This window comes from Molothrus ater, chromosome 18 (assembly GCF_012460135.2).
Source record: "Molothrus ater isolate BHLD 08-10-18 breed brown headed cowbird chromosome 18, BPBGC_Mater_1.1, whole genome shotgun sequence".
NCBI classification, from domain to species: Eukaryota; Metazoa; Chordata; class Aves; order Passeriformes; family Icteridae; genus Molothrus; species Molothrus ater.
Genome location: NC_050495.2, coordinates 10,913,062 through 10,928,876, shown reverse-complemented (window position 1 = coordinate 10,928,876; position 15,815 = coordinate 10,913,062). Strand labels below are relative to the sequence as shown.

Sequence of the window (15,815 nt, the reverse complement as noted above, 5' to 3'; positions counted from 1 at the left end):
TTGTAATTAGGTTTGTAAAGGGGAATCCCACAAGGATCTCACAAGCAAATAGCCTAGTGTAGCTCCCAGCTGTACAGTCAGAAGTGCATCTCTTGATTTTGGGGTTTTTTCCTTCCTTCTCTGCTCCTGTCCATTTGTTCCTTCCTGAACAAAGCAGGGTTGACAACTCTACCTGTCATTTCCTTTCCTGAAGGGTGAAGTGTCTACATGAAGCTCCTCTGGTTCTTTCCACCTCCGTTACAGCAGAATCAAGACATGGTTAGCTAAATGTCATCTGCTGACATTTAAACAATTTGGAGGTGAGGACTCTTTGTAGCCAGTACTTTCATCTGATTTTTCTCTACCATGCTTGTCTCTGGGAGCTGCCCTTCCAAATATAAAAATAATTTAAAGAATGGTTTTGTTTGCTGCTAGTTCTGAAATACCTTGACAGGTCTAAGTAAAGCATCAGTCTACATCAAAGGTTCCAGGCAGAACAGGCACTCTGGGAGGACTTTGTAATGTCAGAGTAAACTGTCACTGAAATTCAGACTAAAGCTCTCTTGTAGGTCCAAAGAGAGACTGTACAAAAGATACACTGAGAAAATTATCTGAGGAATGCAAGCAGTGCTCCAGTTTGCAGGTGAGAGTAGATGCTGGGTCTGCAGGGAGGAATAAATTTCTCCTGTGAATTCATCCCACTGCTATCCTGTAATGATAGAGCAAGCTTGCAAAATCATTTAATAGTCTAGTCACAAAGCCTGAGATGCTGGAAAGAAATTATACTTTAATTGCTCATCAGCTATAAATCATTTGTGCCAAATTAATGTGCTGGAAATTTTGCAAGACTGAGAAACTGGAAGCTATTTCAATATGAACACAAAGCAGGGATATTGTTTCATAGATACCAATATCAGTTTTACATCCTTCTCAGCAAAAAGAAAATTAGGAAAGGCTCTTTAGTATCAAGACAAGGCTGAAAACTGATTTATCTTTCCCTGCATTGATTTAAAAGGACTGAGAAGTTATTTTTTCTTCTTACATTTACTCTGTTATCATCAATAAAAAGGGTAGCACCAACAGGCATTCCAGGCATTCAGGTTTGCACCACAGTAGAGTGAGGATTCCAAATTATTTATTTATTATCTAAACATTTCTGCAGGTTTTTCTGCTGTGCTGAGGAGAACAAAAGCAGGGAACTTATCCATTGTGCAAATCCTACCCAAAGCCTGAGATTTTTGGTTTTTTAGACAGGGGATATGTGGATGTGGGAACACCTGAGTTTCCCCCCAAACAGAGTGGGCTGTGAGCCCTCTGTTCCAGCCCTGAGCATGACTCCCTTCCTCCTCCCTCCCTTCTCCTCTCACATCCACCAAAGCTCCCTGATCTCTCCCCGAGATGGGCACAGGGACTGTGCAAGCCGAGGGCAGAGATCAAACAGGGCAGGAAGTTTCTCCAGCTGGGAGGAAAGTTCAGCATTCCCCACCCTCTGATCCTTGCAGCACCCCCAGCTGCCAGGACTGAGCCCAGCAGGGATCTGTGACCCCACTGGGTACTTGGAGCATTTCCACCTCCCAGCTGATAAATCCGATTCTCCAGCAGATTTAGAAGTGGGTAAAGTGCTGATTATGTTGGGAGCTCTAAGGTCATTCCTGTCCACAAGGCCAAAGGGCTGGGGAAAACACTGAGCATTTGGATGCTGAAGTGACACAACCTGCATCACTTGTTTTGAAAGCATAAAGATATAGGGGAAGAAACCCTCAGAGTCCAGCACCATCTTAATAAAAGCCTTGTTTAACTGGAACACAGGAGTCCCAGGCCTTCCCTCCATCAAGACCAGGTAAACCTGTCTTGCACATGCATCATCTTCCTGCTGCAGATCCCCAAAATTTCAGGTTTCTTTGCAGTTTCCTCTGTATTGACTGATGAGCTGAGCTAGCAGGGATGAAGTGACCTGCCCAGGATTACACAGCAACTGGTGACACAACAAAGATGAACAGAGACATTCCTTACTTTTAATCCTCTGTCATGACCACACACCAGCCTAAGGTCTTCCCATTCGAGAGAATAAATGAGATGGACAAAATGAAAATATTTTATTCAATCCACTAATAGGAACAAACAAAAGTGTGGTTCCAAATTTCAGAGGCATCTGGCATCCCTGTAGATGCAATGAAAAATGTCCCAATGTCCCGTTATTTTTTGGAAGATTGAAACAAAATTCTATCGAGGCATAGAATTTCTTCATCCTTGTTTTTAAAACAAATACATTTTTTTACCAGCCCTGGGCATTTGTTCTTCTATTTATATTTGATGCAGTTACATCACCTCTAGCTGTATGTTCAAACTGGCTGTTTTCCCTCCCACACTGAAAGGGACAATGAGTGGGAATGCACAGCTGGACTGGAACAATTGATTCAAGCTCTGCAAAGCCGCACTTGCACAAAATTGCTGCAAGTGAACTCCCAGGAGGTAAATAAGGATTACTCACGTGAGCAAACCCAGCAAAAAGCACTGGTCCTGTATTTGGCAGAAACACAACGAAGGGCCGAGGGTTTGGCAGCAGACACCAGACCAATATCAACGCAGCAGTTTCTCTGCCTGAGACTCGCACAGGTTTAATATCAGGCTGGTGATAAAATGAAGCACGTGATTTTTATTTGGTCAAAGTATCTGGATTTTTATTTGGTTAAAGTATCTAGAATGTTATTTTCCTTCCCTAAAAAAAACCACCAACATTTGAGCATTTGACCCTACGGATATTACTTGGTTTCAAAGATTCAAAAATACAGCACTCTCTGGGAACACCTGTGCATGTGATGAATTAACACCGCGGGTAGGAATTATTTTACCTGAACGGTGCATTTAGCACCCAGCCCACGTCCGGAGGAGCCCCGCGCCACGGCGCTCTCCGGGGCAGGCAGGGGCTGCTGCGGGACGGGGAAAGCAGCGCCGTGAGGGGCAGCGGGAGCGGCCCCGGGGTCGCGGTCCGAGCCGGCCGCGCTCGCCCTGCCCGGCACCCCGGGGGAGCTGCGGGAAAGGAAGCGCCGGCTTGGGGATTCACCTCGGGAGCCGCGGCTGCTCGCCGGAAGCCCCCAGCCCCAAAACCCTCCCGCAGCCCGCGCTGCTTTTCTGCCGGCGGAAGCTCCGTCCGCGGCCCTCTCTCGCAGCCGCCCCCCCCCTCGCCGAGGCTCCGGCGCGGTGTCCGCGGCGAACCCGCCCGCCCGGGGGCCGATCCCGGCAGCGGCGCGGCCGGGCCCGACAAGCAGCGCCGCCCGCCGCCTCCCCGCGCCCCACAGCGCCTGCGCGCGGCCGGCGGCGGCGGCACGTGAAGGTGTTGTGGGCACGTGACCTCGCGCGCCGCTCGGGCCCCGCCCCTCGGCGCGGCCCCGCCCCCGCCGTGCGCGAGCGCGGGCACGCGGCGCGGCCTGGCCCGGCCGCCCGGTGCCGCCGCCTCCCGCCCCCGCCCCGCCCCGCGCCGCCGCCGCCGCCGCCGCCGCCCCGCCGGCCATGAGGCCCCGCCGGCGCCCTAGCGCGGCCCCGCGTCGCGGCTGCTGAGCCTCCGCCCGCCCCGCCGCCACCATCGCCCTACCCGCCCGCGCGGGGACCCCCCCTCGGCTCCCCTCCCTCCTCACAGCCGCCGCCATGTTGGGCCGGGAGCCGCAGCGGGGCCGCCACTGAGCCCCGGAGCCTGCGAGGAGGAGGCGGAGGAGGAGGCGGCGGAGGAGGAGCCCGGGCCCGGCCGCCCCGCAGAGCCCAGCGCCGGCCGCCCAACCGCAGCCATGGCGGAGCAGACCTACTCCTGGTGAGCCGCGGGGCCGAGGCCGCGGGAGGGTCCGACCCGGCCGGGCCGCGCCGAGCGCAGCCCCACGCGGGGCCGGTGTCCCGGGCGGGGCGGGCCGGCGGGGGGGGCTGCGGCGGGGACCGGGGCGGGAAGGAGCGCGCTGGTGGAGGGGCTGCGGGCTGAGGGCTCGGCGCGGCTGAGGAGGAGGGGATTAGGTGGAGAGGAGGAGGGACGGGGCGGCCGGGCTGTGCGGATCCCCCCCGCCGGCACCGGGCAGCAGGAGAGGATCGCCGGGAGCATTGGCGGGGCTGTCACCCCCGATCCTGTCCTGTCCCGAAGGGCTCCCTGTGAGCTGATCCCTGCACGCCCGATCCGCCGGGCCTGGACAGGGACAGGAGCTCGTTCAGGGCTGTGAGGCTGCAGGTCACCTCTGCCTAAAAGGAGGTTTATGCCAGCGCAGGCTGGTAAGTCGGTGGTGTGTGTGTGTGTGTGTGTGTGTGTCTGTGTGTGTGTTTTCACCTAGCGACAATAGGCTTGGTCCCTGTACAGGAAATAGAACGACGAGGAAGAGACCAGTTCCTGTGGAAAGACATGAAGTGTAGCAAATGAGAGGGCATTTTTTTCTGTGTCCTGACACTGTCTCGGGCCTAGCTGGCAGTGGATAAAGGAGACGAGGTGCAGTTTCTTCCTATGAATGTGGGGGTTTTGTTCTGTTGTGGATCACAGCCAAAATACCTCAAATAATTTACCTGCGCATCATCTCTATTGACCTGACCACTGCAGCAATTTATTGTGATATTCTCACTGCATTTTAAATCCAGTGATGTCATCTAGAGTTGTTTCTTAGATTTTTTTTTGAAAAAAGTTACTTGCTTTGAAATAAGTCCCTTATTAAAAAAGGAATTAATTCTTAGTTTTTGACCTTGGTGTGTGCTGAATGTGGAGAAGGGCTTGAGCATGAAACAAACATCCCTGTTCTGAATGGTCCCATTACTTTTCAAAACTTGGAACCCAGTGGGGATTTCTGTTCTGCCACATGTTGAGACTTTGGCAGCCCCTTCTTCCCTCCTGTTTCTTCTCTGTCAAGAACCAACATTTGTATCAGTCTTCTGCTTTTTAGATGTTCTTATTTTGTTTCACAAGCTCAGTTCAGGCAGTGGTTTGGTCTGCTTTAAAATAGCAGTAAAAACTCAACTCTTCTGACTTAAAAGATCGTTTACATATTGACACAGTAAATGAATATTGGTACAGATTTAGGCAGTTTAATGTAGTTCAGTTAAACGTGTCTTAGTGTGTTTTAATTGCAGTATGAAATGATAAATTCATAAACTCTTGGATTTGTCAGCTTTCTGGAAAGAAGTAAATGAAACAAAATGTCACTTATACATTATTTTAATCTTAACTCATTTGCTGTTTGGAATGAGTGTTTTTGCCATAGTAATAGTCTAAAGGGAGGATATTTAACAGAGGCTGAGAGAAGGGTTTGCTCTTCTGAAATGACAATTTAATTCTCCTGTGTATTTTAGGGGAATTGTCATTTAAGGTCTTCACTGTGCTAGGTGGATCTGAAGAATGGAAGTTCTTTCTTACTGAGGTACTGAGGTTGTAGCAGAATGAGGACATGATGTGTCTTTAAACCCTGTAATTTTAGGTCTGTGTTCTCCATGGTGTCCTCATGCACCTGAGGTTTCTGTCACTTTGCATTTTTACCTGTGCTCAGCCTTGCCTGGGAGCTATGGCAGCAGCGGACAGAGCAAAAATCCAATTGCAGTCATGCTCTCCTCTCTGTGGGTATTTCATTACTTACACTTCTAACAACAATTTTGCCTTGGTTTATTTACAGTTGTGATGATGCAGCTCAGTGTAAAATTGGCCAGTGCTTTAGCACTTTCAGGACAAAAGTGCATTTTGTCCCCTGGGGAGGCTGGTGCTGGTGTGCAGCAGGGCTGTGCCCAGGAGCTGCTGCAGGAGCTGTGTTTGGAAGTTGGCTGATCCCATCCTGTCCATTTGCCAGACCTGCAGCTTTCCAAGAACAGGTGTGTTGTGTGCTGCAGTGTCCAGCTGCTGTACACACACCTTATTTCACATCTGAAAATGCCTCATCTGGCAGTCAGAAAAGCCCTTTCATGCCCCTGGCTCTGCAGGGATGTAAATTGGTTCCCAGCTGCAGTAGCACTTCCCTTTTGTGCAGGTGCACAAGGCTTGGTTCCATCTTTTTGTCCCTAACTGTCTGCATGTGTTGTTGAGCCACTGTAGCTTCATAAGGTATGATAAAAGCTTATTATGGGTTTGATTTTTTGAAAAAAAACCCAAAGTCTCAGTTGTGTTAAAAATACTTTGAAGCAAGGTACTTGCCAGCTGTGATTAGTGGACATCAGCATTGGCAAACATGAGAATCAGGGCTTATTTCAATGACTGACAGTCTTGTTAATTATGATGTTTTCAAGAGATGAGAACTAATTCTCATATTGCTTTATTTATTGGTTTGTAAATATGAATCTGATTTTAAGGTAGGTTTGTATATTTATTTTAAATTCCAAGTGAACCAAATGCAATTACTTTCTTTTATTAAGATACTCTAAGAAGGAGAGACTTATGCTTTCCCCCCATCTCTTTCATAGTTTTAAATACATGAGTTATCTTTTGACACTGTTCCTGTAAGGAATTTCTTCTGACTACTTCTTTATTTCTTCAGTAGTGCCCACACCTATAACAATATGTACTTTTATTTAAATTTTTAGTATCTTAAGTCATCTTGCTGAGCCAGTATTTCAGATAAAGGTGTCTTATCCTGAAAGGAGGCTCTGCTGAGAATTTTGCTGGTGAAGAAGAATACTGTCATCCTGGAAAAACTAATTTTAATGTGAAATGTGGGATAGGTCCCAGATGGAAATACTCTTTCAAAGAATATGGACTTTTTAAAAAGAAAGGGTATTTGAATCAAATGCTTGTCAGCAGTGAGTAGAGAAACTTTCTTTTGTCAAATTCCTGCATTAATAAAAGGAAAGGAGAGCTGTGTACAATACTGCTGCATGGCAAGGTTGCTCATGATTTTGTAGATTAAATAAGAGCTAAAATTAGTTTTCTGCAAGTGGAATAGAATGGGAGAGGAAAGAGGTTGTTGAATACCCATTTTCCCCTTGCTTCCTGTGTGTGCTCCAGCAAGGAAATGGAACAGGGGGTGACAAAAGTTTCTGCTAAACTGAGGAGGGAATAAGCATGGGCAGAGCAGTGTATATATTTATATATATATGTGTGTGTGTGTAAGATTAGTAAATACCAAGGAATTTATCTGCAGGCACCAAACTGTTGGGAGTGTGACAGCAGCTGAGTTTGGAAGCAGCAGGACCTCGATCATTGCTTGGTGAAATACTTGGTCTGTCCTTAATTTCTAGCATTTTGTGGTGGTGTTTTGTGCTGGAGCCTATTGAGAAGGCCCAGCACCATTCCTATCTTGTTTATCTGCAGTTAGTAGGTGTTTAGTGTTTTTCAAGGCCTGATGTAACACCCCCTCCCTTTTTACTGCTGCCCAGTCTGGCAATAGAGATTGCTTTGTTCTTTTTTTTTTTTTTTTTTTGCCCTTTCAATGCACAAAAGATTTTCACAGCTTCCTTCATTGGTGAAGAGCAAAGAAGGGGATTTCTACACCAAAATCAAATGTGGTTTTAATATTTCCTTTCCAAGAGTGTTGTATAAGGGTAATGTGGATTGCCATGTGTGCGTGCCCTCTCAGGGTGGTGATTAGGAGACAGACTGGGAGGGCAAGCTAAGAACAAAAAAAGAAAGCACTGTATTGAGTCACTAATCTTAAGAACAACTGAACTCCCTGTTAAATGTTATAATCAGTGGGATGATTCTTGTATTAGCCATCAAATGTTTCATGAGTGAAATGGTGATATATTTAGAAGCTTCTCTTCATAATGCAAAGGGTGTGGAAATTAAATCTAATGATGTGTCAGAGTAATCAATAAAACTACTGGGTTTTGGAATAAGTGTAAATGTACAGTGCTGTCTTTGCTTCTGGGAGAATTCAAATTGGTTGGTGTTAGAAGTCTTTCTGAATTCAGAGGTCTGAGAATTTGCTTTGATTGCAATTAAGCATTTAGCATGCTGCTGCCATGAATTAAAATGCAGTTTCTTCCAGAAGACTCAGGTGGTGCTTTCAAGTCTTAGTTGGCTGGATTAGATGTGTATGTGGGAGGGCAGGGAGTAAGAGGAGCTGCAGCTTGTTCACAGAACTTGTCAAATACTAGTAAAATAATTTTTTGCATTCAAGATTTTTTACTTGTTTGCTCAGTTTAGGTTGGGAGACCTTAACTGACTAATTAAGGTGTTTTGAGGGTGGGAGGTAGTTTACAACAGAAAAAAAATAATTCACCTGAATTTTAAAATTCTTGCACTTGATAGGCAACAGATTGCAATGCACATAGATGAAATTCTGTTGTGCTGCCATCAAAAATCTGTCATGAAATCCTGGCATGCAAATGTGGAGTTTGGCCCTTAATCTTGCAATTTTCAGGAACTGAAATTACCGGCCACATTCCATTTTAAGGATTGTTAGGAGCTTCCTGAGAACAAGGATGTCATTGTATGAATGTGCATGAGTATCTAGCATGAGAAAAGTGACTTAAACCTCAGTAAATTTGAGAATATCAGGTTTAGAGTTCATATGTTTGTCTTTCAGGACTAGTCTCACTTCACTTGTTTGTCACCCTCCCTGGAGCTTTTGCTATCTCGGGCTGTGGATCAGGGCCCTGTCTGCAGCACTGGGCTGAAAGGCAAATAGAGCAAAGAGCATGGGATAAGTAGAAGTTTACAGTAACTCAAATGTACATGTGTATAGTGACTGATAAGCTCAAGGAAAAAAATCCTCCTGTCACTGTTTGCTAATTGTAAGGCTGTATTTACTAATATATTAGTAATCCTGGAGGAAAAAAATTAAAGTGAAGAACAGAAATCAATATTCTCTTGGTGCTGGTGTGCAGCACCTCTTGTAAATAAGATTTCTGTCAGTTCTGCATTTAACCTTTCCAGGGCACTATGGTAATAATAGTTACTGGTTCCTTTAGTTTTACCCAGTGACTGGAGACCTTGGCTAGGATGCAGGAGATCAGTTCCATCCCCCAGGGTTTCTGGCTTTGCATCTCTCACCTTCTAGGGGAGCGTTCTCATCACCAAACTATGTGTTATTCAGAGGTTGAGCTTTGTGTGTCCACTTAAATCTCTTTCACTTCATATAAAATCCTGTAAATATTTGCTGGGCCAAGAGGCAGACATGCCTTTCTGTCTGGGATTGGCAGAGACCTGGATTCCCTGCCTGCATAAAAACCTGCCTTGGAAGACTGAAGGGTCTGTAGTTTGTGGGGTAGTTCAGGCTGCTTTTCTGGGGATGAAAGGTTGAATTTCCATGAACAGAAGATGACCTGAATATGATTCCTTGTCACAGGTGAATGAGTACTTAGGTGTGTGGATCCACCATTATCAATACTTGTTCCTGTGGTTTGTGTGAGGTTTGATGGAGCTGAGAGCATCTCTCTCTTCTGCTGAAGCGCAGGATCCAATAAATTGCTTATTTTGTGCACTTTGGGATTTTGGTATGAGTTAAGCAGCCTGATGCTGTTGGAATTTGAGGAATTTTGTAGTGACCACCAGACAAATTAATTGAGGATATTGAGTTAAGTTGTGTTTTGGTGAATACCACCATTTTTAATACTAGATTCAGTTGCTGAAAACTCAGTCATTTGTCACTGAAACACAATGCCAAAAAAGGGGTATTTAGGAAAACTTCCTACAAAAAGTACTTTGAAAAATCCGTCAGGCTTTTTAAAATGCAGTGATTTTTATTTCCTGAAGTTTGAAAGAAGAGCAGAGCAGACTCTGTTCTTTTTCAATATCTCAGCTATTTTATATAATTATTTTGATAATGTGATGTGCCAACATCTGTGGCATAGGTGCCATTGTCTTTATTGTCCTTTGACATTTTATGATGACTCTAAGCATTGTAATACACTCTAAAAGCAAATAATTGGCACAAATTGTTTAGTCAAAACACCCTAATTTGATTCTGGTGGCATATGAGGGAAGTTTCCACGAAGAACCAAGGGTGAAATTTGTAGAAGCAAGTTGTGCCCATGTTCTTTGTGCTGCTGCATGGCTGTAGTGTCAGAGATGAGGATTAAAATGCAGCGAGTCAGGCAGCGCTGGGCGTTGTGTGGAGCGAAGCACGAGCTGGACGGGATCCAGGCAGTCAGAGCCACTCTGCAAGGTGATGATTTAATAAGATTAATGGAGCATATGTGTCCTTGCAACACTTGCTGATTCCCTTTCTCTTTAATTCTTCCAAGGGTGCTTGTGTTGATGATCTCTTCTCCTAAATCTCTTGGTGTCTGTGCCTGAAATACTCTGATCTCCCTGCCCTCCTGTGCCTCCCGAGAGCAGCTCAGCTCTCACCATACATTAAATGTCTCTCTGTCTGCTAGAACCTCCATGATGACATTATCCCAGAGCTCATTAATTGTGTAGCTGTGTTGCTGTCATCTTCATTATTAGATTCTGTTGAGTATTTCTTTTTAGGGCCAGACCCATGCCTCAGGTCTCAGATTCCCTTGGATAGCCTCCATATCTGTGTGTCACATTAAGTGGTATGGTATAGGCAGGGCTGTCAGAAAGTCAGAATGTTCTGCTGGCTCTTTGGAGGGATACTTTGTAACTGATAACTAACCAAGTTAACATTGTTAATGTCCTACAACAACAAGGGTTCAAAATAATGTATGAAATAAAGCTGAAGTGACTTTTTTTTTCAGGATGTTAGAAAAGAGGTACTTTAAAACCATCACAGCCAGTGTCATAAAGTAGGGGTGAATGCACTAAAAAGATTATTCTCTACTGTACAATGTTATCCTTAAAATTCCATTACTGAAGTTGGCAGTGTAGAAGTTGGAGAGATAAAATCATATCTCAGAGTGTGTATATGGTAGCATTTTCCCTGACCAGTGGAACTGAAAGGAAAATTACACTGACTCTCAGTTTTTCCTACTGTGACTCCAGGTTTGGATGTTCTTCCTTCACTTCCTGTAGCTCGTCCATAGACTTTTGACCCAAAAAGTTATTTTCCCATGCAGCTGGGTATGTAGCCAAAGACTGGGAAAGGATCCTCTTCCATTTTTATGCCGTAACCTTGTTCCTGCAGGAGCTTCCACAGCAAAGGTTGTGTGGGGGAAGCAGGGGGTCCCACCCTCTGTTCATACACAGTCTTTAACTTCAGCCAGGAGTTGGCAAGCTTACCTTACTTATTCAAGAAATAGGCTTGATTTCAGTTCATCTAAAAGGAAAAAATAGTTCTGTGCAACATTAACTACTGACTGTTAAAGGTAAGCACCCTGCAGTCCTCTTAGTTGTACTCAGTGCTTCTCTGCTTGCTCAATTTGGAAGTCCAAATTTCCTTCTTCATTCCTACATACTCTGCTGGTTTTTGAACAGAATTATCTTTAAAAGGTCCTTTTGTTCATCTGATAACTAGCCAACAGGTGACTTCTAGTAAATATGCAATGATACACAATTTTAAGTATATTTCAGACTATTTTGGAAGTTTAGGGATCAACAGAAATGTTAAGAATTGACAGTGTTTGACTGAATCACAGAAGTCTGGGAGCTCTGCTTGTGCTATTTTCTCATGACAGTAGTACTGCAAATAGCAGCTTCATGTTAGAATAGCAAAACCCTCTACATGTGGATTCCTGGTGCAGTGTGGCTTCAGGTGGTACAAAAAATCAAGTGATCTCAGCATGTAAATTTGGTGCACGTTTCTCTACAGCACAGACAGTTTTGGAGAGGGGTTCTCTACATGGGTTGAGCTAGTAGCAAGTGTATATCCTCAGGATTTATTTCAATTTCAGTCATTACTGGAATAATAAGCCCAGCTGACTCCAGTTGAGATAGCACAGCTTGGACAAGAACCAGCATTACAAAATGTTTGAGCTCTGCAGTAGCACAATTAGCAGGACAGAGGTGAACACAGCAGCTGAATTATGGCTCCACTCAGTTCTGGTGTCTGTGCCTGCTGGCCATCTGAAATCCCTTCTGGTCAGATAGCCCAGGCTTAGAACTTGATTTAGATTTATCTGGAAACTTTAGTACTGGGTAGAAATTCAGCAGAGTAATTATTGTAGTTAGTATCAGCTGGCTGTTGATACAGATCTATTGGATATATAAGAGCAAAGCTCAATGGTGAGTTGTCACACAAAGAAGTGATTTTACTAGGGCCACTTTCAGGCTTACAGTTGTGATTTATCTCACCATCATCTCTGTCAGACCCATTTGGCAAGATAAAATAGGTGTAGTGTGACTTAGACTTATTTAGTCAATGGGAAGTCCCTTCCCTAGGTCACTGTTAGCTGAAGGTGAGGTAGGTGAAGGAGCAGGAGGCAGAGGAGCACACAGAGCTGGCTCCTGTGCATTTCTGTAGCCTGTGTTGCAGACTGCTGAGGTGAGGTGTGTCTGCCTTGCTTTCTAGGTTTGATGGTGCAAGGTCATTCTTGTCCCTTTTAGAAGCTCAGATTGATGGCTGTGTGCTGGAGAGAGATTATCTGCTCCCTGAACTCTCCTTGAGGTGGCTGATCCTACACCTTCACTTGAATTGCTGCTCAGAAAAGTTACCACAAAGGGCTAAAAGCTCTCGTGGGGAACATTATGATCTCTGCAGGGTTTTGAAGATGAAGAGTAGAATCTAATTAAGCTTTATGGTGAAAATAGTTTAAAGAGTGCTTTTTTCCTCAAGAAAAAGGAAACTTTAAAGCTAAATAGTGAAGAGCTGAACTTTTTTTTCTTTAATTTTCTGCTAACTTGTCTACTTCTAAAGCAGATGCAGCTGTAAGCAGTTACAGATGGTACAGAACAGAAAGATAAGTCTTTCTCATACTTAAGTGCCTTAGAAGAACCCCAGTGTTAGTATTCCAGCTAGTTATCTTTCTCTTTATTTTTTATATTTTTGCAGATAAAAAAAGCATGCTACCTTAAAGCTGAATCAAAAGATGAAAAGAGTCTGCCATAAACCAAAAATATTTCTCTGCAGGGGGCTTTACTGGAAAAAGTTTCATAAGATTTCCAAAACACCCTCTTAAAAGAATGTTCCTGCTTTTTGTTGTCACAAGAAAAGCTTCTTAGCTATTTGGGCAAGAGTTTGTTGGAAAGAGTCTCTGTCTGTTCTGCTACCTGTTTTTTGCACCTGGAACTGCCTCAGCTGCCATACCCTGGCACTTGGGTGTGTGAATATTCTGTGGTTCTCCCCACAGTTTGTGAGGCAGCAGTCAGGCCCTGGCCAGTCAAGCTCAGCACAACTTAAGATCCTTTTTTTTTTTGAATTTGCCTCTCAGTAGGAGGTGGCAAAAGCAGGGTGCCTGTTTTGATGGTCAGTATTTTGTATTTTCATGCCAGCTGAATCCCCTTGTGACTTGGTGCAGCTGTGAGTAGTCAAGTTCATTTCAGAATCTCACCAGCCATCATCTGACAACGTGAATTTGTCTTAGTACAGGGCCAGCATGATTAAAGCTGCTTAAATGTGGCTAGACTGGTTACTCTATGGCTTTGACTGACACAGGAGTGTATTTTTACCACTGTCAGAGTTGGGTGCTGCTGGTGTTAACTCATTCTTTTATGGAATGCTGATAAAACCAGGTTTCATTCTACCCAGGCAGTGATAAAGAATGTGTGAGTAAAGTAACTCCAGCAGCATTCAGAGCTGCTCTTTCTGACAAGGTCATATTGGTCAATTTGACTTTAGCTTGTTGATTGTAAGGCATGACTGTTAAATGCTTTGATTAAACTATTAGTTGTTAGTTTTATTTTTTTATCTGACTTGTGAATACATTGCTAAAAAGAGTTTGGATTTCTAAGCATGTAATCAATAAATAGCAGTCTCGGTGTCAGAGGTATGAGGTGTGGTTTTGGATTGGCTTTAGAGTCAATATAGGTGAGAAAACATCCTGTTTTCTGATTTCTGTGATAAAAACAACCAACTTCTTTCATACTAGAAAGCCCACTATGTCTTGATAACTTAAAAAATATTAATATCATGGTATTCTGCATATTTTTAACTTAAGTACAAGAATTGCTGGGGAAATGAAACCTCCAAATCAGACTTTTTTATACATATTGGGATGGAAGGATGGGTTTTGTCTAGGAAGCAATGTAGTGTTCAGATCAGTATCCTCCATACCTGAGGGGACTCTGTAATGTCTTTGTACACTAAGTTTTGGGTGAATGTTCTTTCATCAGTTAGGCCAGCTGCATTTTTTAACCTGTGTAATCTACAAAGTGATGATTGCTAGGTTAGGGAAAAGTAGAGACCCTGGGGTCTTTGCTATGGTGTCTTCTGTTCTAGATGTTAACCCAGTAGTGCCTGCATGTATGTGTGTGTGTGTGTGTTAACCTTTTGTCACGTTCATTGCCAAAACCACCTGTATCTCACAGGCAAACCAGCTGTGTGCTTCTAGGACGAGTATTCCTGCTCTTTCTTGCTCTGAACCACTGTTTTTCTTCAGTTGTTACATTTGCTTTATGAGGAGGCAGTGACTTAGCAAGGAGATGGGATTTGCAGCACATTCTGCCCTCAGAGTTCTGCTCTGCATGACCAACTCTGTCACTTAGAAAAGAAAGGGTATGAATGTGAATAAACCCTTCTTCTATTAGTCCTTGAATGCAGTGAGGATTATACTCCAGATAGTTAGGACAAAGTTAGATGGGAGAATTTCTCTACTGCTGGTATGATGAGAGTGACCAAGGCCAGAACTGGCACAGGCTTTGTGGTGGTCAGGGACAGGTTGATCTCCTGGAGGGCAGCTTTGATCAGAACCCTGTGCAAAATGAGGAGCAGGGCTGCAGTAAGAGCCTGGGGATAAAGGATGGAGCTGGTAGGGTAAAGAAGTTAAGCCGGAATTTGCACAGACTGTCTTTAGGTAATACTTTGAGAGCAAGTTAGGCCACTCAAGTATCATCTGTGTGGCTTGAGTGAAACTGTACACATCAGAGAGGATCAACTTCCTCTTCTGGTTTTGGCTTCTGGATAAGTGCAAGTGATCAATTATGGTGTCAGGTAGGGGTATTCCTCTGTGTGCTTGTTAGCTCTTCCTCTGCTGTACTTTTTGTGTGTGTTCTTTCTGTGTTGCTTCAGATGGAGATACTCCTTTGGTCTGAACTTTTTTGGTTTAGTCTGTTACCCACCTCTCTGCATCCCATAAGAAGTCAGATTACAGATTTAGTAAGATTTTTGTCATAAATACTGAAGTAGTCCTTTTGCACAGTGTGTTGTTCCCTGTCCAAGCAAAGCTGCCAGAACTATTACACATTTGTCTTACAGAGCATTACAGAAAGATTTTCGAGGTGAAGTGGTTGATGAGGTCCTCAGAGGTGACACAGCCTGTCCTGTGTGTGCTGGGGCGGTGGCAGCTCTGGGATGGAGCAGTGAGCTCAGCTCACACCTTGCAGGTGTCAGACACACACGCAGTCTGTGCTGCTCTGCCAGGCCCCAGGGACAGTCTGAGCACAGCACTGCTCTGGGGCTCTTGGCAGAGCACTGCAGGCCTACAGGAATTGCCCTCTATATCCTGAGAGTCCTCTCTTTCTGCCACATAATAATCTGTTTTCTTTTGTCCTTTTTTGACTGCTTGCTGGCACTGTGACAAGCATAACATTCTGTGTATGATGGAACATTGTCAATAAATATGCCTGGGATGATGTGCCTGCCTCAGCTGCACTTTAGATGAACTTAGGCCTGGAACTGCAGCACATTCTTACTCTTGGGTAATGTGGCTGTTAGAGGACCAAGAGAAGGGTGGAGTTGGGCAATGAATTGTGTAGAGTTTTTAGGTTGAACAACCTTATTCAGAAAAATGGCACTTCTGGACTTGGAGGGCTGACAGTGTCTGGGATGAGGCTGAGCTGCATTGATAGAAGACAGGCTATGTTTTCTTATGTTAAAGACTCAATTGTCTGGAACCTGGTTCAAATAACTTACTGCTCCAGTTCTGGAAGACACTAATACAGTTCCCTTTCATTA

The 15,815-nt window shown here is 44.6% G+C and overlaps 1 protein-coding gene and 1 long non-coding RNA gene across 2 annotated transcripts in view; one reads left to right on the top strand and one right to left on the bottom strand.

The window, feature by feature from the left end:
• Window positions 1-2,058: 2,058 nt before the first annotated feature.
• Window positions 2,059-3,055, bottom strand: LOC118693099 (uncharacterized). The gene is made up of 2 exons (XR_004981222.1): window positions 2,832-3,055; window positions 2,059-2,608 (listed from the first exon to the last, which is right to left on the bottom strand). It is a non-coding gene; the product is annotated as an uncharacterized LOC118693099 (long non-coding RNA).
• Window positions 3,056-3,499: 444 nt separating this feature from the next.
• SPPL3 (signal peptide peptidase like 3) overlaps window positions 3,500-15,815 on the top strand; it is a 55,907-nt gene continuing 43,591 nt past the window's right edge. The window contains exon 1 of the mRNA XM_036392912.2: window positions 3,500-3,784. Coding sequence (XP_036248805.1) covers window positions 3,762-3,784 — 23 coding nt within the window. The 5' untranslated portion in view covers window positions 3,500-3,761. The remainder of the gene's footprint in view (window positions 3,785-15,815) is intronic.